Source organism: Sebastes fasciatus, chromosome 24 (genome assembly GCF_043250625.1).
Source record: "Sebastes fasciatus isolate fSebFas1 chromosome 24, fSebFas1.pri, whole genome shotgun sequence".
In the NCBI taxonomy this organism is placed as follows: Eukaryota; Metazoa; Chordata; class Actinopteri; order Perciformes; family Sebastidae; genus Sebastes; species Sebastes fasciatus.
Genome location: NC_133818.1, coordinates 897,950 through 923,174, shown reverse-complemented (window position 1 = coordinate 923,174; position 25,225 = coordinate 897,950). Strand labels below are relative to the sequence as shown.

General features: G+C 45.3%; 1 protein-coding gene across 1 annotated transcript; it reads left to right on the top strand.

Moving 5' to 3' along the window:
* The first annotated feature begins 1,427 nt into the window (after nt 1–1,427).
* Nucleotides 1,428–25,201, top strand: LOC141763293 (uncharacterized). The gene is made up of 28 exons (XM_074627863.1): nt 1,428–1,885; nt 5,017–5,157; nt 5,287–5,326; nt 5,395–5,525; nt 10,495–10,584; nt 10,691–10,851; nt 11,678–11,792; nt 11,869–12,073; nt 12,358–12,403; nt 12,543–12,627; nt 12,707–12,829; nt 13,524–13,639; nt 13,745–13,852; nt 14,897–14,979; nt 15,057–15,203; nt 16,246–16,596; nt 18,671–18,802; nt 18,920–19,014; nt 19,122–19,201; nt 19,513–19,607; nt 19,849–19,911; nt 21,551–21,674; nt 21,791–21,911; nt 22,031–22,124; nt 22,395–22,458; nt 22,712–22,760; nt 24,067–24,209; nt 24,547–25,201. Exons 2-28 carry the CDS (start codon nt 5,036–5,038, stop codon nt 24,645–24,647), a joined length of 3,084 nt encoding a protein of 1,027 aa, XP_074483964.1. The 5' UTR covers nt 1,428–1,885; nt 5,017–5,035; the 3' UTR covers nt 24,648–25,201.
* The last annotated feature ends 24 nt before the right edge of the window (nt 25,202–25,225 follow it).

The window sequence follows — 25,225 nt, the reverse complement described above, 5'->3', positions numbered from 1 at the left end:
CACTGCATCATGTTTTCACTACTGGAAGGACATCCTAGAGGACACTGCATCATGTTTTCTCCACTGGAAGGACACCGTAGAGGACACTTCATCATGTTTTCTCTACTGGAAGGACACCCTAGAGGACACTGCATCATGTTTTCTCTACTGGAAGGACACCCTAGAGGACACTTCATCATGTTTTCTCTACTGGAAGGACACCCTATAGGATACTGCATCATGTTTTCTCCACTGGAAGGACACCCTAGAGGGCACTACATCATGTTTTCTCTACTGGGAGGACACCCTAGATGGCACTGCATCATGTTTTCTCCACTGGAAGGACACCCTAGAGGGCACTGCATCATGTTTTCTCCACTGGAAGGACACCCTAGAGGGACACCGCATCATGTTTTCTGTATTGGAAGGACACCCTAGAGGACACTACATCATGTTTTCTCCACTGGAAGGACACCCTAGAGGGCACTACATCATGTTTTCTCCACTGTAAGGACACCCTAGAGGACGCTTCATCCTGTTTTCTCTACTGGAAGGACACCCTAGAGGACACTACATGATGTTTTCTCTTCTGGAAGGACACCCTAGAGGGCACTGCATCATGTTTTCTCCACTGGAAGGACACCCTAGAGGGCACTGCTTCATGTTTTCTGTACTGGAAGGACACCCTAGAGGACACTGCATCATGTTTTCTCTACTGGAAGGACACCCTAGAGGACACTGCATCATGTTTTCTCTACTGGAAGGACACCCTATAGGATACTGCATCATGTTTTCTCCACTGGAAGGACACCCTAGAGGGCACTACATCATGTTTTCTCTACTGGGAGGACACCCTAGATGGCACTGCATCATGTTTTCTCCACTGGAAGGACACCCTAGAGGGCACTGCATCATGTTTTCTCCACTGGAAGGACACCCTAGAGGGACACCGCATCATGTTTTCTGTATTGGAAGGACACCCTAGAGGACACTACATCATGTTTTCTCCACTGGAAGGACACCCTAGAGGGCACTACATCATGTTTTCTCCACTGTAAGGACACCCTAGAGGACGCTTCATCCTGTTTTCTCTACTGGAAGGACACCCTAGAGGACACTACATGATGTTTTCTCTTCTGGAAGGACACCCTAGAGGGCACTGCATCATGTTTTCTCCACTGGAAGGACACCCTAGAGGGCACTGCTTCATGTTTTCTGTACTGGAAGGACACCCTAGAGGACACTGCATCATGTTTTCTCTACTGGAAGGACACCCTAGAGGACACTGCATCATGTTTTCTCTACTGGAAGGACACCCTAGAGGACACTGCATCATGTTTTCTCTACTGGAAGGACACCCTAGAGGATACTGCATCATGTTTTCTCTACTGGAAGGACACCCTAGAGGACATTACATCATGTTTTCTCTACTGGAAGGACACCCTAGAGGACACTGCATCATTGTTTTCTCTACTGGAAGGACACCCTAGAGGACACTGCATCATGTTTTCTCTACTGGAAGGACACCCTAGAGGACACTTCATCATGTTTTCTCTACTGGAAGGACACCCTAGAGGACATTACATCATGTTTTCTCTACTAGAAGGACACCCTAGAGGACACCGCATCATGTTTTCTCTACTGGAAGGACACCCTAGAGGACACTTCATCATGTTTTCTCTACTGGAAGGACACCCTAGAGGACATTACATCATGTTTTCTCTACTAGAAGGACACCCTAGAGGACGCTTCATCCTGTTTTCTCCACTGTAAAACGTTAATGCGTCACTAACGTGTATTTTTACTCTCTTATTTGTCGTGTTACAGTCCCAGTCGTCCCCCTGACAACAGTGACCAAGTGAACTTTTGTTCCCGTTCTGTTTGGAGAGACGTCAGCTGATCAGAGGTCAGAGGTCAGATCCTCACTGAGCACCTGTAACAACATGATGAGATGAAATAAAGCGCTGACTCAGCACTAATCACAGCAAATATTGACCCTCAGATACTGAGGTGAAAGTCTGATCACCTGCTGTTCACAGTCAGAGTACTAATACTACAGGAGAGAAATACTACAAGTCCTGCTTTCCAGTAAACGTACACAAGTACTAGCATCAAAATCAACCTAAAGTATGAAAGGTGCTGTTCCTCATTATGCAGATGTCAGACTGATGTTCTTTATAGACCTGTCAACCAGAGTTGACAGGTCTATAAAGAACATCAGTCCAAGACGGCTCTGCTGTCAAAACAAAGAATACAAGTCAATAATAATCCACAAACTACAATACATATAAAATAAGTTACACAAGAAACAAAGTTGAACAATAGAAGAGTGGTGTAATGATGGCGGCTCGCTCTGTTTTTTTTTTTCTTCTTTTGATTCTAAGTTTTTCTTCATGTTTTTCCCTGCCAGCTAGACCGCGAAACTGGGATGGACGACACCTTTCCCCTCCCTCTTCCCTCCCTTCCTCGCTGAACTCCACAAATACCCTCAGTTAAGAAATAAGATAAGATAAGAAAATACTTTATTCATCCCGATACAGTGATCCTTTGTAGCTTGTGGGAATAATTATAAACAATAATAATAATACAAAAAAAGTAGTAATTATAATACTACTACTACTACTAATAATAATAATAATAAAAAATACAAAATAATAAATAAATTCAATTTAAAAGTTTTAGACTTTAGAGGCTCCGCACAACACAAAGTGTGAAAGAGTTAAAAATAAAACAAAATACAAACCAAAAAATATGATAAATAAAATAATGATAATAATAATATTAATGAATAATAATAAATTAATAAAAATCAGATAAAGGAAAATATAAATAATAATATATAAACAGTAAAATATAAACAATAAAATAATGATAATAATAATATAATAATAATAATGATAATAATAATATTAATAATAATGATAATGATAATAATAATAATAATAATGATAATAATAAAAAAAATAAAAAATAAACAATAATAAATTAATAAAAATCAGATAAAGGAAAATATAAACAGTAAAATAAAGGTAATAAATAATGAGATCTATTGTTAACCCTAAACAGCTGTAGTTAGACACAATCATTATAATCATTATTTTATATGTAAAATCAATAGTCAGTACGGAGAACAACGAAACAACAGATCGGCTGTGATCGGCTGTGTTCGGCTGTGTTCGGCTGTGTTCGGATGTGATCGGCTGTGATCGGCTGTGATCGGCTGTGATCGGATGTGATCGGCTGTGATCGGCTGTGATCGGCTGTGATCGGCTGTGTTCGGCTGTGTTCGGCTGTGTTCGGCTGTGATCGGCTGTGATCGGTTGTGATCGGCTGTGTTCGGCTGTGTTCGGTTGTGATCGGCTGTGTTCGGCTGTGTTCGGTTCTGATCGGCTGTGTTCGGTTCTGATCGGCTGTGATCGGCTGTGATCGGCTGTGTTCGGCTGTGTTCGGTTGTGATCGGCTGTGTTCGGCTGTGTTCGGTTCTGATCGGCTGTGTTCGGTTCTGATCGGCTGTGATCGGTTGTGATCGGCTGTGTTCGGCTGTGTTCGGCTGTGTTCGGTTCTGATCGGCTGTGTTCGGTTCTGATCGGCTGTGATCGGCTGTGATCGGCTGTGTTCGGCTGTGTTCGGTTGTGATCGGCTGTGTTCGGCTGTGTTCGGTTGTGATCGGCTGTGTTCGGCTGTGTTCGGTTCTGATCGGCTGTGATCGGCTGTGTTCGGCTGTGTTCGGCTGTGATCGGCTGTGTTCGGCTGTGATCGGCTGTGATCGGCTGTGTTCGGCTGTGATCGGCTGTGTTCGGCTGTGTTCGGTTGTGATCGGCTGTGTTCGGCTGTGTTCGGTTCTGATCGGCTGTGTTCGGCTGTGTTCGGTTCTGATCGGCTGTGATCGGCTGTGTTCGGCTGTGTTCGGTTGTGATCGGCTGTGTTCGGCTGTGATCGGCTGTGATCGGCTGTGATCGGCTGTGTTCGGCTGTGTTCGGCTGTGTTCGGTTCTGATCGGCTGTGTTCGGTTCTGATCGGCTGTGATCGGCTGTGATCGGCTGTGTTCGGCTGTGTTCGGTTGTGATCGGCTGTGTTCGGCTGTGTTCGGTTGTGATCGGCTGTGTTCGGCTGTGTTCGGTTCTGATCGGCTGTGATCGGCTGTGTTCGGCTGTGTTCGGCTGTGATCGGCTGTGATCGGCTGTGATCGGCTGTGTTCGGCTGTGATCGGCTGTGATCGGCTGTGTTCGGCTGTGATCGGCTGTGTTCGGCTGTGATCGGCTGTGTTCGGCTGTGTTCGGTTCTGATCGGCTGTGTTCGGCTGTGTTCGGTTCTGATCGGCTGTGATCGGCTGTGTTCGGCTGTGTTCGGTTGTGATCGGCTGTGTTCGGCTGTGATCGGCTGTGATCGGCTGTGTTCGGCTGTGTTCGGCTGTGTTCGGTTGTGATCGGCTGTGTTCGGCTGTGTTCGGTTGTGATCGGCTGTGTTCGGCTGTGTTCGGTTCTGATCGGCTGTGATCGGCTGTGTTCGGCTGTGATCGGCTGTGATCGGCTGTGATCGGCTGTGTTCGGCTGTGATCGGCTGTGTTCGGCTGTGTTCGGTTGTGATCGGCTGTGTTCGGCTGTGTTCGGTTCTGATCGGCTGTGTTCGGCTGTGTTCGGTTCTGATCGGCTGTGATCGGCTGTGTTCGGCTGTGTTCGGTTGTGATCGGCTGTGTTCGGTTGTGATCGGCTGTGTTCGGCTGTGTTCGGTTGTGATCGGCTGTGTTCGGCTGTGTTCGGCTGTGTTCGGTTGTGATCGGCTGTGTTCGGTTGTGATCGGCTGTGTTCGGCTGTGTTCGGTTCTGATCGGCTGTGATCGGCTGTGTTCGGCTGTGATCGGCTGTGTTCGGTTCTGATCGGCTGTGATCGGCTGTGATCGGCTGTGTTCGGCTGTGTTCGGTTCTGATCGGCTGTGATCGGCTGTGTTCGGTTCTGATCGGCTGTGATCGGCTGTGTTCGGCTGTGTTCGGCTGTGTTCGGCTGTGTTCGGCTCTCCTCGGCTCTCTCCGTCAGACAGGCCTCTCCATGCAGAGTGTATGCAGCAGCTCTCGGCTGTGTTCGGCTGTGTTCGTCTCTCTCCGTCTCTCCTCGGCTCTCTCCGTCAGACAGGCCTCTCCATGCAGAGTGTATCCAGCAGCTCTCGGCTGTGTTCGGCTCTCTCCGTCAGACAGGCCTCTCCACGCAGAGTGTATCCAGCAGCTCGGCTGTGTTCGGCTGTGTTCGGCTCTCTCCGTCAGACAGGCCTCTCCATGCAGAGTGTATCCAGCTCTCGGCTGTGTTCGGCTGTGTTCGTCTCTCTCCGTCAGACAGGCCTCTCCATGCAGAGTGTATCCAGCTCTCGGCTGTGTTCGGCTGTGTTCGGCTCTCTCCGTCAGACAGGCCTCTCCATGCAGAGTGTATCCAGCTCTCGGCTGTGATGGAGTCTAACCCTGAGAACCCGTCTGATCTCCGGATCCGGATGGATCAGCTGCCTGTTGACCCGCTGCTACACATCCTGTCCTACCTGGGCCTCACCGACCTCATACAGTACGGTACCACACACACGAACACCCCGGTCCTGGTCCAACAGAACACTCTGGACCAGAACCAGAACCAGCAGCAGACCGCTAGCCTAGCTGCTAGCCTAGCTGCTAGCCTAGCTGCTAGCCTAGCTGCTAGCCTAGCTGCTAGCCTAGCTGCTAATGTAGTGCTAACTAGCTATAAAGAGATGCTAACAGCTAAGCTAGTATTCAGCTAACCACAGCTAACAGCTGCTAACAGTTTGTTTACGTTAGTCAGCTCAGTTCTGAGCTATAGATCTATAGTTCAGAGATCTATAGATCTCTGAACTATAGATCTATAGATCATAGATCTATGATCTATGATCTATAGATCTATAGTTCAGAGATCTATAGATCTATAGTTCAGAGATCTATAGATCTCTGAACTATAGATCTATAGATCTCTGAACTATAGATCTATAGATCTATGAACTATAGATCTATAGATCTATAGATCTATAGTTCAGAGATCTATAGATCTCTGAACTATAGATCTATAGCTCAGAGATCTATAGATCTCTGAACTATAGATCTATAGATCTCTGAACTATAGATCTATAGATCTATGAACTATAGATCATAGATCTATAGATCTCTGAACTATAGATCTATAGATCTCTGAACTATAGATCTATAGATCATAGATCATAGATCATAGATCTATAGTTCAGAGATCTATAGATCTATAGTTCATAGATCTATAGATCTATGATCTATAGTTCATAGATCTATAGATCTATAGTTCAGAGATCTATAGATCTATAGTTAATAGATCTATAGATCTATAGTTCAGAGATCTATAGTTCATAGATCTATAGATCTATAGTTCATAGATCTATGAACTATAGATCTCTGAACTATAGATCATAGATCTATAGATCTCTGAACTATAGATCATAGATCTATGAACTATAGATCTATAGATCTCTGAACTATAGATCTATAGTTCAGAGATCTATAGATCTATAGATCTCTGAACTATACACACTGGTAGGCAACAAATAAATACAGAAATACATGAAAAATTAAATAAAGATAAATGAATTAATTAAAAAGTAAAATAAATAAAAAAGTTAAAATAAAAATAAATAAATAAATAAGAAAGTAAAATAAATACATTAAAAAGTAAAATAAAAATAAATTAATAAATTAAAAAGTTAAATAAAAATAAATTAAAAGTTAAAATAAAAATAAATAAATTAAAAAGTAAAATAAAAATGATTAAATAAATACATAAATAAAAGGGAAACTTAAAAAGAAGAGTAAATTCATATAATTAATACAAAGATAAATAAACAGAGAAGCTAATTCAAATATCAATTGATGTCACATTTGATCAGTTAATTAATGTCTACATTTATTTTAATATTTTTGCTGCATTTTATTACATTTTTATTTATTCATTGAGTCTTTTATTAATTTATTCAGTTATTTTTAATATTATTTTATATAACTGTGTCTCTCTGTGTCTCTCTGTGTCTCTCTGTGTCTCTCTGTCTCTGTGTCTCTCTGTGTCTCTCTGTCTCTGTGTCTCTCTGTGTCTCTCTGTGTTTCTCTGTCTCTGTGTCTCTCTGTGTCTCTCTGTGTCTCTCTGTCTCTGTGTCTCTCTGTGTCTCTCTGTGTCTCTCTGTGTTTCTCTGTCTCTGTGTCTCTCTGTGTCTCTCTGTGTCTCTCTGTGTCTCTCTGTCTCTGTGTGTCTCTGTGTGTCTCTGTGTCTCTCTGTGTCTCTCTGTCTCTCTGTGTCTCTCTGTGTCTCTCTGTCTCTGTGTCTCTCTGTCTCTCTGTCTCTGTGTCTCTCTGTGTCTCTCTGTCTCTCTGTGTCTCTCTGTGTCTCTCTGTCTCTGTGTGTCTCTGTGTGTCTCTGTGTCTCTCTGTGTCTCTCTGTCTCTGTGTCTCTCTGTGTCTCTCTGTGTCTCTCTGTCTCTGTGTCTCTCTGTGTCTCTCTGTGTCTCTCTGTCTCTGTGTCTCTCTGTGTCTCTCTGTGTTTCTCTGTCTCTGTGTCTCTCTGTGTCTCTCTGTGTCTCTCTGTGTCTCTCTGTCTCTGTGTCTCTCTGTGTCTCTCTGTGTCTCTGTGTCTCTGTGTCTCTCTGTGTCTCTCTGTCTCTGTGTGTCTCTGTGTGTCTCTGTGTGTCTCTGTGTCTCTCTGTGTCTCTGTCTCTGTGTGTCTCTGTGTGTCTCTGTGTGTCTCTGTGTCTCTCTGTGTCTCTCTGTCTCTGTGTCTCTCTGTGTTTCTCTGTCTCTGTGTCTCTCTGTGTTTCTCTGTCTCTGTGTGTCTCTGTGTCTCTCTGTGTCTCTCTGTGTCTCTCTGTCTCTGTGTCTCTCTGTCTCTGTGTCTCTCTGTCTCTGTGTCTCTCTGTGTCTCTCTGTGTCTCTCTGTGTTTCTCTGTCTCTGTGTGTCTCTGTGTCTCTCTGTCTCTGTGTCTCTCTGTCTCTGTGTCTCTCTGTCTCTGTGTCTCTCTGTCTCTGTGTCTCTCTGTGTCTCTCTGTGTCTCTCTGTCTCTGTGTCTCTCTGTCTCTGTGTCTCTCTGTGTCTCTCTGTGTCTCTCTGTCTCTGTGTCTCTCTGTCTCTCTGTGTCTCTCTGTGTCTCTCTGTCTCTGTGTGTCTCTGTGTGTCTCTGTGTCTCTCTGTGTCTCTCTGTGTTTCTCTGTGTTTCTCTGTCTCTGTGTGTCTCTGTGTCTCTCTGTGTCTCTCTGTGTCTCTCTGTGTTTCTCTGTCTCTGTGTGTCTCTGTGTCTCTCTGTGTCTCTCTGTGTCTCTCTGTGTTTCTCTGTGTTTCTCTGTCTCTGTGTGTCTCTGTGTCTCTCTGTGTCTCTCTGTGTTTCTCTGTCTCTGTGTGTCTCTGTGTCTCTCTGTGTCTCTCTGTGTCTCTCTGTGTTTCTCTGTGTTTCTCTGTCTCTGTGTGTCTCTGTGTCTCTCTGTGTCTCTCTGTGTCTCTCTGTGTCTCTCTGTCTCTGTGTGTCTCTGTGTCTCTCTGTGTCTCTCTGTGTCTCTCTGTGTTTCTCTGTGTCTCTCTGTGTCTCTCTGTCTCTGTGTGTCTCTGTGTCTCTCTGTGTCTCTCTCTGTCTCTGTGTCTCTCTGTGTCTCTCTGTGTCTCTCTGTGTCTCTCTGTGTCTCTCTGTGTTTCTCTGTCTCTGTGTCTCTCTGTGTCTCTCTGTGTCTCTCTGTGTTTCTCTGTCTCTGTGTCTCTCTGTGTCTCTCTGTGTGTCTCTGTGTCTCTCTGTGTCTCTCTATGTCTCTCTGTGTCTCTCTGTGTCTCTCTGTCTCTGTGTCTCTCTGTGTTTCTCTGTCTCTGTGTCTCTGTGTCTCTCTGTGTCTCTCTGTGTTTCTCTCTCTGTGTCTCTCTGTCTCTGTGTGTCTCTGTGTCTCTCTGTGTCTCTCTGTGTGTCTGTGTCTCTCTGTCTCTGTGTGTCTGTGTCTCTCTGTGTTTCTCTGTCTCTGTGTCTCTCTGTGTCTCTCTGTGTCTCTCTGTGTGTCTGTGTCTCTCTGTCTCTGTGTGTCTGTGTCTCTCTGTCTCTGTGTCTCTCTGTGTGTCTCTGTGTGTCTGTGTGTGTCTCTGTGTCTCTCTGTGTGTCTGTGTGTGTCTCTGTGTCTCTGTGTGTCTCTGTGTCTCTGTGTGTCTCTGTCGCTCTGTGTGTCTCTGTGTGTCTGTGTGTGTCTCTGTGTCTCTGTGTGTCTCTGTGTCTCTGTGTGTCTCTCTGTCTCTGTGTGTCTCTGTGTGTCTCTGTCTCTCTGTGTGTCTCTGTCTCTCTGTGTGTGTCTGTGTCTCTCTGTGTGTCTCTGTGTGTCTCTGTGTGTCTCTGTCTCTCTGTGTGTCTCTGTGTCTGTGTGTGTCTCTGTCTCTCTGTGTGTCTCTGTCTCTCTGTGTGTCTGTGTGTGTCTCTGTGTCTCTGTGTGTCTCTGTGTGTCTCTGTGTCTCTGTGTGTCTCTGTGTGTCTGTGTGTGTCTCTGTGTCTCTGTGTGTCTCTGTGTCTCTCTGTGTGTCTCTCTGTCTCTGTGTGTCTGTGTGTGTCTCTGTCTCTCTGTGTGTCTCTGTCTCTCTGTGTGTCTCTGTGTGTCTCTGTCTCTCTGTGTGTCTCTGTGTGTCTCTGTGTGTCTCTGTGTGTCTCTGTCTCTCTGTGTGTCTCTGTGTGTCTCTGTCTCTCTGTGTGTCTCTGTCTCTCTGTGTGTGTCTCTGTGTCTCTGTGTCTCTGTGTGTCTCTGTCGCTCTGTGTGTCTCTGTGTGTCTGTGTGTGTCTCTGTGTCTCTGTGTGTCTCTGTGTCTCTCTGTGTGTCTCTCTGTCTCTGTGTGTCTCTGTGTGTCTCTGTCTCTCTGTGTGTCTCTGTCTCTCTGTGTGTGTCTCTGTGTCTCTCTGTGTGTCTCTGTGTGTCTCTGTCTCTCTGTGTGTCTCTGTGTCTGTGTGTGTCTCTGTCTCTCTGTGTGTCTCTGTCTCTCTGTGTGTCTGTGTGTGTCTCTGTGTCTCTGTGTGTCTCTGTGTGTCTCTGTGTCTCTGTGTGTCTCTCTGTGTCTCTGTCTCTCTGTGTGTCTCTGTCTCTCTGTGTGTCTGTGTGTGTCTCTGTGTCTCTGTGTGTCTCTGTGTGTCTGTGTGTGTCTCTGTCTCTCTGTGTGTCTCTGTCTCTCTGTGTGTCTCTGTGTGTCTCTGTGTGTCTCTGTCTCTCTGTGTGTCTCTGTGTGTCTCTGTCTCTCTGTGTGTCTCTGTCTCTCTGTGTGTCTGTGTGTGTCTCTGTGTCTCTGTGTGTCTCTGTGTGTCTCTGTGTCTCTGTGTGTCTCTGTGTGTCTGTGTGTGTCTCTGTGTCTCTCTGTGTGTCTCTGTGTGTCTCTGTGTGTCTCTGTCTCTCTGTGTGTCTCTGTCTCTCTGTGTGTCTCTGTGTCTCTCTGTGTGTCTCTGTGTGTCTCTGTGTGTCTCTGTCTCTCTGTGTGTCTCTGTCTCTCTGTGTGTCTCTCTGTGTGTCTGTAGTTGTAGTTTTGTGAGCAGGAGGTTGAACGAGTTGTCCAAACACAACCCTCTATGGAGGACACTCTGCTCCAGACACTGGCTGCTCTCTGAGTGAGTACTACTGTCCTTCATTATAGTACTGTACTGTATTAAACTACAGCTGAGGTAGTGTGTAGTATATGTGTGTATTTACAGTAGTATATGTGTGTATTCCCAGTGCCGACCGGCTGCAGAGCTCCTCCTGGTACTGCCTGTTTAAGCAGTACTACACAGACCTGGGCCGCTACATGCAGTACTACCCCGTACTGAAGAGATCCTGGGAGCAGCTCAAGGTCTTCCTGCAGCAGAGCTGTCCACGCATGATCGCATCACTCAAAGGTCTGTAGAATCTAGAATCTAGAATATAATATAACATAATATTATAATATAATATAATATAATATAACATAATATTATAATATAATATAATATAATATAATATAACATAATATTATAATATAATATAATATAACATAATATTATAATATAATATAATATAATATAATATAATATAACATAATATAATATAATAATATAATATAATATAATATAATATAATATAACATAATATAATATAATGTAATATAATATAATAAAATATAATAATATAATATAATATAACATAATATTATAATATAATATAATAATAAAATATAATATAACAAAATAATATAATATAACATAATATAATAATATAATATAACAATATAATAATATAATAATATAATAATTCAAAATAATATAATATAATAATATAATATAACAAAATAATATAATATAATATAATAATATAATATAATATAATATAACAATATTATAATAGAATATAATAAATCGGTATAGAACATGGTTCTACTTTTAATACTTTAACACCTTTACTTCCTGATTATACTCACATACCTTTACTACATGAAGCTGATAATACTTCTACGTATTAGTATCAGTGTGGTATTAGTACTGGTTCAGTGTGGTATTAGTACTGGTTCAGTGTGGTATTAGTACTGGTTCAGTGTGGTATTAGTACTGGTTCAGTGTGGTATTAGTACTGGTTCAGTGTGGTATTAGTACTGGTTCAGTGTGGTATTAGTACTTGTATACTTGTACTTCCTCCCCCGTGGTTCTATTTTGGGTGTTGATGTTGTGGTGCGTTTGTTTTGTCCTCCAGAAGGCGCCACAGAGGTGGAGCTTAACGACATCGAGGCTCAGATCGGCTGCAGACTGCCAGACGACTACCGCTGCTCCTACCGGATCCACAACGGACAGAAGCTGGTCATCCCGGGGTGGGTACCTGGTCCTGGTCTCTCTGCTGGTCTCTGCTGGTCTCTGCTGATCTCACTGTCTGTGTGTCCTCTCCAGGCTGATGGGCAGCATGTCCCTGTCCAACCACTACCGGTCGGAGGTCCTGCTGGACGTGGAGACGGCGGCCGGCGGCTTCCAGCAGAGGAAGGGGATGAGACGCTGCCTCCCGTTGACCTTCTGCTTCCACACCGGACTGAGCCAGTACATGGCCCTGGAGCCGGCCGAGGGGCGCCGCATGTTCCAGAGCTTCTACCCCTGTCCCGTACGTACCACTTCCTGTTAGCCTTCACAATAAAATATATATATGAGCTTCTACCCCTGTCCCGTACGTACCACTTCCTGTTAGCCTTCACAATAAAATATATATAAGAGCTTCTACCCCTGTCCCGTACGTACCACTTCCTGTTAGCCTTCACAATAAAGTATATATATGAGCTTCTACCCCTGTCCCGTACGTACCACTTCCTGTTAGCCTTCACAATAAAGTAATAGTGTATTCAGACAGTTAAAGACGTGTGTTAATGAGACCTGGTCTTTGTCTTTCAGGATCAGACGGCTCAGGATCCTTCAGCCATCGACATGTTCATCACAGGTCCGTTCATTCATTCGTGCGTTCGTGCGTTCGTGCGTTCGTGCGTGCGTTCGTGCGTTCGTGCGTTCGTTGGCTGAATAGAGCCAATAGAGAGGTTAGGACTGTAATATCACACATGTTTCCGTGGTTACGTGTTCAGGTTCCTGTTTCCTGGAGTGGTTCACGGCGTACGTCCACAACGTGGTCACAGGAGAGTATCCGATCATCAGAGACCAGATCTTCAGGTAACACACCTGTAGACCTGACCCCCCCACCGCCCCCCCGCTGCTGCTGCTCCGTCATTAATCTACTTCCTGTGTTCAGGTATGTGCACGAGAAAGGCTGCGTGGCGACCACCGATGACATCACCGTCTCCGTTTCTACCGCCTTCCTGCCTGAGCTTTCCTCCGTCCACCCGCCGCACTTCTTCTTCACCTACCGCATCAGGTACTTCCTGTCTGACTGACTTCCTGTCTGACTCAGTTCCTGTCTGACTGACTGACTTCCTGTCTGACTGACTGACTTCCTGTCTGTGTGACTTCCTGTCTGACTGACTGACTTCCTGTCTGTGTTACTTCCTGTCTGTCTGACTGACTTCCTGTCTGACTCAGTTCCTGTCTGACTGACTCCCTGTCTGACTGACTGACTTCCTGTCTGTGTGACTTCCTGTCTGTGTGACTTCCTGTCTGTCTGACTTCCTGTCTGACTGACTTCCTGTCTGACTGACTTCCTGTCTGTCTGACTTCCTGTCTGTGTGACTTCCTGTCTGTGTGACTTCCTGTCTGTGTGACTTCCTGTCTGTCTGACTTCCTGTCTGTCTGACTTCCTGTCTGACTGACCTCCTGTCTGTCTGACTTCCTGTCTGACTGACTGACTTCCTGTCTGTGTGACTTCCTGTCTGTGTGACTCCCTGTCTGTCTGACTTCCTGTCTGACTGACTGACTTCCTGTCTGTGTGACTTCCTGTCTGTGTGACTCCCTGTCTGTCTGACTTCCTGTCTGACTGACTTCCTGTCTGACTGACTTCCTGTCTGTCTGACTTCCTGTCTGACTTCCTGTCTGACTTCCTGTCTGACTTCCTGTCTGACTTCCTGTCTGTCTCTCCGTACAGAAGAGGTGTTTTAATGAGCGTGTGTTTTCAGGATAGAGATGGCGAGCGGCGCCTCGCCGGACGCCGCCTGTCAGCTGGACAGCCGCTACTGGAAGATCACCACCTCGGACGGCAACATGGAGGAAGTTCAGGGTCCCGGCGTGGTCGGTACGCTGCTCGCATCACATGACCACATGACCACCTGACCAGCGGTACGCCTCCACGGGCTCCTACCACCTGCTGATATGGGTGCATGTGTGTGTGTGTGTGCAGGAGAGTTTCCCGTCATGACGCCGGGGAAAGTGCACGAGTACGCCAGCTGCACCACGTTCTCCACGCCGTCAGAGTACATGGAGGGTCACTACACGTTCCACCGGCTGGGTAACGGTTCTACACTCATTATGTTAACACGCGTTCCACCGGCTGGGTAACGGTTCTACACTCATTATGTTAACACGCGTTCCACCGGCTGGGTAACGGTTCTACACTCATTATGTTAACACGCGTTCCACCGGCTGGGTAACGGTTCTAAACTCATTATGTTAACACGCGTTCCACCGGCTGGGTAACGGTTCTAAACTCATTATGTTAACACACGTTCCACCGGCTGGGTAACGGTTCTAAACTCATTATGTTAACACGCGTTCCACCGGCTGGGTAACGGTTCTAAACTCATTATGTTAACACGCGTTCCACCGGCTGGGTAACGGTTCTACACTCATTATGTTAACACGCGTTCCACCGGCTGGGTAACGGTTCTAAACTCATTATGTTAACACGCGTTCCACCGGCTGGGTAACGGTTCTACACTCATTATGTTAACACGCGTTCCACCGGCTGGGTAACGGTTCTAAACTCATTATGTTAACACGCGTTCCACCGGCTGGGTAACGGTTCTAAACTCATTATGTTAACACGCGTTCCACCGGCTGGGTAACGGTTCTACACTCATTATGTTAACACGCGTTCCACCGGCTGGGTAACGGTTCTACACTCATTATGTTAACACGCGTTCCACCGGCTGGGTAACGGTTCTACACTCATTATGTTAACACGCGTTCCACCGGCTTGGTAACGGTTCTACACTCATTATGTTAACACGCGTTCCACCGGCTGGGTAACGGTTCTAAACTCATTATGTTAACACGCGTTCCACCGGCTGGGTAACGGTTCTATACTCATTATGTTAACACACGTTCCACCGGCTGGGTAACGGTTCTAAACTCATTATGTTAACACGCGTTCCACCGGCTGGGTAACGGTTCTAAACTCATTATGTTAACACGCGTTCCACCGGCTGGGTAACGGTTCTAAACTCATTATGTTAACACGCGTTCCACCGGCTGGGTAACGGTTCTACACTCATTATGTTAACACGCGTTCCACCGGCTGGGTAACGGTTCTAAGCAGCTGTTTGTCTCTCAGCCAATAAGGAGGAAGTGTTCCACGTGGCGATCCCTCGGTTCTTCATGGTCTGCCCGCCGTTCAGAGAACCCGTCGTCAGAACGGTAAATATTAAAACATCCAGATTTAAAATGAACGTAGAAGAGATGAGGTTATTAACGACGGCGTGTTTACGTCTCAGCAGCAGAAGGCGTCGACCAGCTACACGTCTCGCTTCGACGACCACGACGACGACGGCGAGTACTGCGACGGAGACGGCGACGACTTCGGCGACCTGAGAGGAATCAACATGGACGCCTTGGAGGGAGCGTGGTGCCCTCGACACATCTGACCTCCGACTTCACCGCGGCGTCGTGGAGGAAACAGTTGGTCTGATGGTTGACGTGCAGCGGGGGATTCTGGGACGGGTAACCAGAGCGCCATACGGGGGACAGGATGGCGTCGACCTCCAGCTGCCTTTCAAACAGTAACAGGATGTGAAGGTTGGGACGGCGAGGACGGGACGGTGACGTCACGGTCGACTCCTTGGCGTTAAAGGGCCCGGTTACTGGTTGCCGTGACTTCCTGGAGAAAGCCGAGTTGTGACTTCCTGTTTGTATAAAATGCTCCTCGTGGGAATCTGGTGTTTTCTGGTAGAGTTCAACATTTACGCCGTTTCTCTTTTCTACTGCAGGAACCAAATCATCTGGAACACCTCAACCGGAGAACCTTTATTTATACCTTTATGCTAGCTAGCTATCTAGAACCCAGTTCTATCTAGAACCCCGTGGTCCGTAAGGCGAGCAGAGTTGGGTTCCTGCAGAAGGTTCCTGCAGTAGAAATGCGTTTTCTTTATATTTTGCAGATGATGTACTCTTTTATTTCTCCTCATCGGGGCAGAGTGAGACTATCTAGAAGAAACCGAGCTTTTATTTTGAAATAGAAGCAGTTAAAGTGTTTCCTGTTTCATGTTTTGTTCTTCACGTTTTTGACCGTCTCCATCTTGGTTTCTGACGGTCTCCATCTTGGTTGCAGTTAAAGGGACTTCAGCGTTGGCTTCACTTCTCAGACCCGGAGGTTTGCCGCCTGGTTTAATGGCAGGAAGCAGATTTATTTCTTCTTCTTCTTCTTTGGTGCTCGGCTCGGTGCGGCGCTGGGACGCGTCCTCACTCTGTGATGTGATTGGTGGGTTTGTTTTGTATGTTTTGGGCTAAATAAATAAGAAATATTGATCGCTGCAGACTCTCCGTTCACTGTCACATGATCACATCATCCCTGTTATTATGTCATGTTATACAGTGTATAGTATAGTGCTATATAGTATGTATATATAGTATATATCTGTAGTTCCTGCTGGGGACCAGCGGGAGGCGGTACTCCCTCTGGGTTGAATGGACCCTGTTGTTCTGGTCTGGGACTCAGACTCGGTCATGGGACCCTGTTTGCTCGTCCTGAACCATGTGAGTCATATGAGACGGAGAGAGGAGAAGAATCAAGAAGAAGAAGACGAGGGGTGGATTAAAGAAGAAGAAGAGGAAAAGATGGAGGACTTGTCCCGCTGGCTGAGGGACGCCGGCTGGTGGGTGAGGAGGTGCTGCTGTGGTGAGGAAGAGGAGGATGAGGAGGAGAAAGGGAGGAGGGAAGAAGAAGAAGAAGAGGAGGAGGAGGAGGAGAAGGAGGTGAAGATGGAGGAGCTCAGCTTGAGAAAGAGCCGGAGTTCATCTTCCCTCCCGCCTGCTGAGGTATTAAATAACACTGACAACTGTCTGAGTAATGTTACTACTGTCTGAGTAACGTTACTACTGTCTGAGTAACGTTACTACTGTCTGAGTAACGTTACTACTGTCTGAGTAACGTTACTACTGTCTGAGTAACTTTACTACTGTGAGTAACGTTACTACTGTCTGAGTAACTTTACTACTGTGAGTAACGTTACTACTGTCTGAGTAACTTTACTACTGTGAGTAACGTTACTACTGTCTGAGTAACTTTACTACTGTCTGAGTAACTTTACTACTGTCTGAGTAATGTTACTACTGTCTGAGTAACTTTACTACTGTCTGAGTAACAGTACTACTGTCTGAGTAACAGTACTACTGTCTGAGTAACTTTACTACTGTCTGAGTAACAGTACTACTGTCTGAGTAATGTTACTACTGTCTGAGTAACTTTACTACTGTCTGAGTAATGTTACTACTGTCTGAGTAACTTTACTACTGTCTGAGTAATGTTACTACTGTCTGAGTAATGTTACTACTGTCTGAGTAACTTTACTACTGTCTGAGTAACTACCACTGTCTGAGTAATGTTACTACTGTCTGAGTAACAGTACTACTGTCTGAGTAATGTTACTACTGTCTGAGTAACTTTACTACTGTCTGAGTAATGTTACTACTGTCTGAGTAATGTTACTACTGTCTGAGTAACAGTACTACTGTCTGAGTAACTTTACTACTGTCTGAGTAACAGTACTACTGTCTGAGTAATGTTACTACTGTCTGAGTAACAGTACTACTGTCTGAGTAATGTTACTACTGTCTGAGTAACAGTACTACTGTCTGAGTAACAGTACTACTGTCTGAGTAACTTTACTACTGTCTGAGTAACAGTACTACTGTCAGAGTAATGTTACTACTGTTTGAGTAATGTTACTACTGTTTGAGTAATGTTACTACTGTCAGAGTAACGTTACTACTGTCTGAGTAACAGTACTACTGTCAGAGTAACTTTACTACTGTCTGAGTAACAGTACTACTGTCAGAGTAATGTTACTACTGTTTGAGTAATGTTACTACTGTCAGAGTAATGTTAGTACTGTCAGAGTAACGTTACTACTGTTTGAGTAATGTTACTACTGTTTGAGTAATGTTACTACTGTCAGAGTAATGTTACTACTGTCAGAGTAATGTTAGTACTGTCAGAGTAACGTTACTACTGTTTGAGTAATGTTACTACTGTTTGAGTAACTTTACTACTGTCTGAGTAATGTTACTACTGTCTGAGTAATGTTACTACTGTCTGAGTAACTTTACTACTGTCTGAGTAACGGTACTACTGTCAGAGTAACGTTGCTACTGTCTGAGTAACTTTGCTACTGTCTGAGTAACAGTACTACTGTCTGAGTAACTTTACTACCTTCAGAGTATCTTTACTACTGTCTGAGTAACTTTACTACTGTCTGAGTAACTTTACTATTGTCAGAGTAACAATACTCCTGTTTGAGTAATGCTACTCTTGTTTGAGTAGCGTTACTCAAACCGGAGTAGAGTTACTCCGGTGTGAGTAACGCTACTACTGTCTGAGTAACTTTACTACTGTCTGAGTAACAGTACTATTGTCAGAGTAACAATACTCCTGTTTGGGTAATGCTACTCTTGTTTGAGTAACGCTACTACTGTCTGAGTAACTTTACTACTGTCTGAGTAACAGTACTACTGTCAGGGTAATGTTACTACTGTCTGAGTAACTTTGCTACCTTCAGAGTATCTTTACTACTGTCTGAGTATCTTTACTACTGTCAGAGTAACGTTACTCCTGTTTGAGTAACGCTACTCAAACCGGAGTAGAGTTACTCTGGTTTGAGTAACGCTACTACTGTTTGAGTAACAGTACTTCTGTTCCTCTTCTTTTCCAGAGTACCAATTGGTTGTTGATTTTTACTGTGTGGTCTGTTGTTTTTAAGGGTTTTTAAGGTGTTTTAAGGTGTTTTAAGGTGTTTTAAAGGTTTTTAAGGTGTTTTAAGGTGTTTAAGGTGTTTTTTTAAAGGTTTTTAAGGTGGTCCTGTTGACGTGGTCTCTGTCTGTCTGTGTGTCCCAGCTGGATCCGTCCCCCTCCGGGCCCCAGCCACACTGGTTCCACACTCTGCAGGTGCGCCGGTACCGAGGGCAGCGAGGACGCAGCAGCAGCGACCCGCTGGGAGGGACGGATGGCGAGGACCACTTCACCTGGGTCAGAACTCTCTCAAACCTGTCCACCAGCTGTCCTCACACACCAACATCTGATATATACTGTACATATAAAGTGTGACCCGTGACCCGACGTGTCCATCCTGTGTCCTCTGAGCAGAAACCGGGTCTCCAGTTCGGAGCAGCTCATTCTTACCTGAGTCTGGAGAAACTGGGTGAAGGAGCGTACGCCTCCGTCTACAAGGGCATCAGCAGGTCAGTCCGACTCCGTCCAACTACTCTACTCTACTGATGTACTCCTACTGCTTTACTTCACTGCAGTACTTTTACTGTGATATTTACTGTAACTGTTGCTTGTTGAGGATCAACGGGCAGCTGGTGGCTCTGAAGGTCATCCGTATGAAGACGGAGGAGGGTGTCCCGTTCACCGCCATCAGAGAAGGTGACCAACACACACACACACACACACACACACACTTTTTACAGTGTGACCTCTGATTGTTACTTTTTACAGTGTAACTTCTGGGAGGTACTTTTTACAGTGTATTTTGTGGCTTTTTTTAACAGCACATCTGCTGGTCTAAATTTTTTACAGTGCATGGCCTACTTGTTATTTTTTACAGTGTGTTATACTCTTTAAAGGATTTTAGGTGGTTTTAAGGTGGTATTTCCCTATTGTTAATGTTGTGTGTCCCATGGTTGTCATTGTGTGTGTGTGTGTGTGTGTGTGTGTGTGTGTGTGTGTGTGTACAGCGTCTCTGCTCAAAGGTCTGAAACACGCCAACATCGTCGTCCTCCATGACATCATTCACACCAGAGAGTCTCTGACCTTCGTCTTTGAATACGTGGTGAGAATCAGCTGCAGTAACACTGTACTTTAACTGATATATAGATAGATATATATCTATATATATACATTATATATTATATATTATATTATATATATATTATATATTATATATTATATTATATATATATTATATATTATATATAATGACCCTTATAATCAATAATCAATGTGTCCATGAAATGTTAAAACATAATTTCCATAAGTTAATGGTGTTGTTTCTTCTTCTGGTGTTGTTGCAGCAGACGGACCTGGCCCAGTACCTGACCCAACACCCTGGAGGACTGCACTCACACAACGTCAGGGTCCGTTCACACCTCAAACACACAACGCCTGTCGTTGTCCTTGTAGTTGTCCTTCTTGTCGTCATTGTCCTTGTCGTTGTCATCATTGTCCTTGTCGTTGTCGTCCTTGTCCTTGTAGTCATTGTCCTTGTCGTTGTCATCGTTGTCGTTGTAGTCGTTGTCCTTCTAGTCCTTGTCCTTGTCCTTCAAGTCGTTGTTGTCCTTGTCGTCTTTGTCCTTGTCTTTGTCATCGTTTTCCTTGTCGTTGTCCTTCTAGTCGTCATTGTCGTCATTGTCCTTGTCCTTTTCGTTGTTGATTTCCTTGTCGTTGTCCTTGTCCTTTTCGTCCGTGTTCTTGTCGTTGTCCTTCTAGTCGTTGTTGTCTTTGTCGTCATTGTCGTTGTCCTTTTAGTTGTCGTTGTCCTAGTCGTTGTTGTTGTGGTCCTGGTCGTTGTCGTCCTTGTCCTTGTCGTTTTCCTTCTAGTCATTGTGGTCATTGTCCTTGTCGTTGTCATTCTTGTCGTTGTCGTCATTGTCCTTGTCGTTGTCGTCGTCCTTGTCGTTGTCCTTCTAGTCGTTGTCGTCATTGTCCTTGTCGTCGTCCTTGTCGTTGTCCTTCTAGTCGTTGTCGTCGTCCTTGTCGTCGTCCTTGTCGTTGTCCTTCTAGTCGTTGTCGTCATTGTCCTTGTCGTCGTCCTTGTCGTTGTCCTTCTAGTCGTAGTCGTCGTTGTCCTTGTCGTTGTCGTTGTCGTTGTCGTCATTGTCCTTGTCGTCGTCCTTGTCGTTGTCCTTCTAGTCGTTGTGGTCATTGTCCTTGTCGTTTTCCTTCTAGTCATTGTGGTCATTGTCCTTGTCATTGTCGTCGTCCTTGTCGTTGTCCTTCTAGTCGTTGTCCTTGTCGTTGTCGTCGTTGTCGTCATTGTCCTTGTCGTCGTCCTTGTCGTTGTCCTTCTAGTCGTTGTCGTCATTGTCGTTGTCGTCGTCCTTGTCATTGTCCTTCTAGTCGTTGTCGTCGTTGTCCTTGTCGTTGTCCTTGTCGTTGTCCTTCTAGTCGTTGTCGTCGTTGTCGTTGTCGTCGTTGTCGTTGTCGTCGTCCTTGTCGTTGTCCTTCTAGTCGTTGTCGTCATTGTCCTTGTCGTCGTCCTTGTCGTTGTCCTTCTAGTCGTAGTCGTCGTTGTCCTTGTCGTTGTCGCCGTTGTCGTCGTTGTCGTCATTGTCCTTGTCGTCGTCCTTGTCGTTGTCCTTCCAGTCGTTGTGGTCATTGTCCTTGTCGTTTTCCTTCTAGTCATTGTGGTCATTGTCCTTGTCGTTGTCATTCTTGTCGTTGTCGTCATTGTCCTTGTCATTGTCGTCGTCCTTGTCGTTGTCCTTCTAGTCGTTGTCGTTGTCCTTGTCGTTGTCGTCGTTGTCGTCATTGTCCTTGTCGTCGTCCTTGTCGTTGTCCTTCTAGTCGTTGTCGTCATTGTCGTTGTCGTCGTCCTTGTCGTTGTCCTTCTAGTCGTTGTCGTCGTTGTCCTTGTCGTTGTCCTTGTCGTCGTTGTCGTCATTGTCCTTGTCGTCGTCCTTGTCGTTGTCCTTACAGTCGTTGTCGTCTTCCTTGTCGTTGTCCTTCTAGTCGTTGTTGTCGTTGTCGTCATTGTGGTTGTCGTTGTCGTTGCAGCTCTTCATGTTCCAGCTGCTGCGAGCGCTGTGCTTCATCCACAGCCGGAGGATCCTCCACCGAGACCTGAAGCCTCACAACCTGCTCATCAGCTACCTGGGAGAACTCAAGATGGCCGACTTCGGTTAACGCCACATCATCATCATCATCATCATCATTATTATTATTAATAATAAGATGTGTCGTAGCTCCTCTCTCTGTTGGTACTGACTGGACCTGTGGTTCTGGTTCTGGGTTCAGGTCTGGCTCGGTCCAAGTCCATCCCCAGTCTGACCTTCTCGTCTGAGGTGGTGACGCTGTGGTACCGCCCCCCCGACGTCCTGCTGGGATCCACAGATTACTCCACGGCTCTGGACATCTGGTCAGACGCTCACTGTCTTCATCATGTTTATTAATAATGATAAAGTATTAAATACAGCTGGAACCTGGTTCTGTTCTGTTGATTATTGTTGTTAATAAAGTTGAGTGTGTTTGAATCAGGGGTGCCGGCTGTATCTTCGTGGAGATGCTGCAGGGGGCGCCGGCGTTCCCCGGACTCACGGATGTCTTTGAACAACTGCAGAAGATCTGGAAGGTGACGGAGATATTTTATTTTATTTTATTGTATTATATCGAAGGAAAGGTCAAACTGTTTAAATAACTGTTAATTATTAATATTAACATATTTCTGTATGTAATGATATTTCATTCTTCTATTTAGAAATGTGGTTTTAATACACTTCATCATCTAAAGCAACATTATGAGCAATTTATAATGTGATCTGTTTTATTAAAGTCTAATCGTTTATTAGTTAGATTATTGATTTAAATATTAATACTAATAGAAGCTGTGTTGTCCCTGCAGGTCCTCGGCGTCCCGTCTGAGGACATCTGGCCTGGAGTCAGTCAGCTGCCCAACTATCAACCAGGTCTGTTCATGCTAATTTTAGCATGCTATCAGTAGCATGCTATCAGTAGCATGCTCTATCAGTAGCATGCTATCAGTAGCATGCTCTATCAGTAGCATGCTATCAGTAGCATGCTATCAGTAGCTGAGGCTGCAGGTTCTCTGCTCATCAACCAGAGTGTTGGAGTCCTGAACTGGTTGACCTGATGGTGGCGCTACAGATGATGATTGCGGTTCATCCTGAAGGACTCTGTCTCTTGTCTTTGTCTCCGCAGAGCGCTTCCTTCACTCGGAGCCCAAGCAGCTTCGCAGCTTCTGGAAAAGGTTCGGAAACGCCACAAATACACCCGATAACGTTAAAGACGTTCAGTTTGATTAGCTAGAGAGTCGAGGCTAACGCGCTAGCATGGAGTCAGCCAGGACTCAACATAACGGATGCTAACATGATAGCACGGAGCTAAGTGTTGTTTATGCTAACATGCTAACGTGGAGTCTACTGTTACTCCTCTACGCTGATGACCAAACACTGTATGTTCAAGTGTTAGCATGCTAGCAGGACCTGGACCAGGTTCTTCCTGTAGACCTCCATCAGTCTGTCTCTGTTGATGTGGACCAGGTTCAGGACCTGGACCAGGTTCTTCATGTAGACCTCCATCAGTCTGTTTCTGTTGATGTGGACCAGGTTCTTCCTGTAGACCTCCATCAGTCTGTTTCTGTTGATGTGGATCAGGTTCAGGACCTGGACCAGGTTCTTCCTGTAGACCTCCATCAGTCTGTCTCTGTTGATGTGGACCAGGTTCTTCCTGTAGACCTCCATCAGTCTGTTTCTGTTGATGTGGACCAGGTTCAGGACCTGGACCAGGTTCTTCATGTAGACCTCCATCAGTCTGTTTATGTTGATGTGGACCAGGTTCTTCCTGTAGACCTCCATCAGTCTGTCTCTGTTGATGTGGACCAGGTTCAGGACCTGGACCAGGTTCTTCCTGTAGACCTCCATCAGTCTGTTTCTGTTGATGTGGATCAGGTTCAGGACCTGGACCAGGTTCTTCCTGTAGGCCTCTATCAGTCTGTTTCTGTTGATGTGGACCAGGTTCAGGACCTGGACCAGGTTCTTCATGTAGACCTCCATCAGTCTGTTTCTGTTGATGTGGACCAGGTTCTTACTGTAGACCTCCATCAGTCTGTTTCTGTTGATGTGGACCAGGTTCAGGACCTGGACCAGGTTCTTCATGTAGACCTCCATCAGTCTGTTTATGTTGATGTGGACCAGGTTCTTCCTGTAGACCTCCATCAGTCTGTCTCTGTTGATGTGGACCAGGTTCAGGACCTGGACCAGGTTCTTCCTGTAGACCTCCATCAGTCTGTTTCTGTTGATGTGGATCAGGTTCAGGACCTGGACCAGGTTCTTCCTGTAGGCCTCTATCAGTCTGTTTCTGTTGATGTGGACCAGGTTCAGGACCTGGACCAGGTTCTTCATGTAGACCTCCATCAGTCTGTTTCTGTTGATGTGGACCAGGTTCTTACTGTAGACCTCCATCAGTCTGTTTCTGTTGATGTGGACCAGGTTCAGGACCTGGACCAGGTTCTTCATGTAGACCTCCATCAGTCTGTTTATGTTGATGTGGATCAGGTTGAACCAGCTGCCCTATAAGACCGAGGACCTGGTCCAGAGGATGTTGAGGGGGGTCCCTACAGACCGGATCTCGGCGCAGGACTCCCTGCAGCACCCGTACTTTAGCACGCTGCCTCCTCCCATCATGCACCTCAGAGACAGTAAGAACCACACCCGGATGCTAACAGAGCTACATGCTAACACAGCTACATGCTAACAGAGCTACATGCTAACACAGCTACATGCTAACACAGCTACATGCTAACAGAGCTACATGCTAACACAGCCAAATGCTAACACAGCTACATGCTAACACAGCTACATGCTAACACACCCGTATGCTAACAGAGCTCCATGCTAACAGAGCTACATGCTAACACAGCTACATGCTTACACACCCGTAAGCTAACAGAGCTACATGTTAACATGCTAACAGAGCTACATGCTAATACATTATGTAGTAAAATAAATAAAACAAACTTCTTCTCTGTTTTTCAGCGGTGTCCATTTTCAAGGTGCCCGGCGTTCGTCTGGAGACGGAGGTCAGAGACGTCTTCAACCCGGGACGGAGACTGCTGCCCGCCGCCAAGTTCTGGTGAACAAACTCAGATCGACCGCTAACGAGCCACCACCAACCTGACGAGACACTAAGCTAAGTGCTAAAGCTAAGCTAAGCTTAGTGCTAAAGCTAAGCTAAGTGCTAAAGCTAAGCTAAGCTTAGTGCTAAAGCTAAGCTAAGTGCTAAAGCTAAGCTAAGGTTTATGTAAATGTACTTTAATCTCGTATTTGTTGATTTAATTGTAAAACGTTCCCTTCATGTTTTTCGGTCCTTCGGGGCGTCGGTCTGAACACGTCTCCCGCTAGCATGTGTTAGCATGTGTTAGCATGTGTTAGCAGTGATTCCTGACTGACTCTCTTCATGAATTATGAATAAATATTTATTAGTTGTTGTCGACCTGTTGCAGCTCTCTGCTGACGAGCTGATGAAATCAAATCTGTTATTGTATTATATTATATTATATGATATTACGTTACGTTACGTTACGTTACGTTATATTATATTATATGATATTGTATTATGTTATATTATATTATATTATATTCTTCGTCCTCATGTGAAGGTTAAATGTGTTCATTAAAGTCTTCATCACCAGATAATATTGTTTTATTTTATTAA

Coding starts and splice junctions, on each gene's coding strand:
- LOC141763293 (XM_074627863.1), top strand. CDS start 5,036: ATGCAGCAGCTCTCGGCTGTGTTCGGCTGTGTTCGTCTCTCTCCGTCT. Junction 10,585..10,690: donor AGACACTGGCTGCTCTCTGA/GTGAGTACTACT, acceptor GTGTATTCCCAG/TGCCGACCGGCTGCAGAGCT. Junction 24,210..24,546: donor CATCATGCACCTCAGAGACA/GTAAGAACCACA, acceptor TCTGTTTTTCAG/CGGTGTCCATTTTCAAGGTG.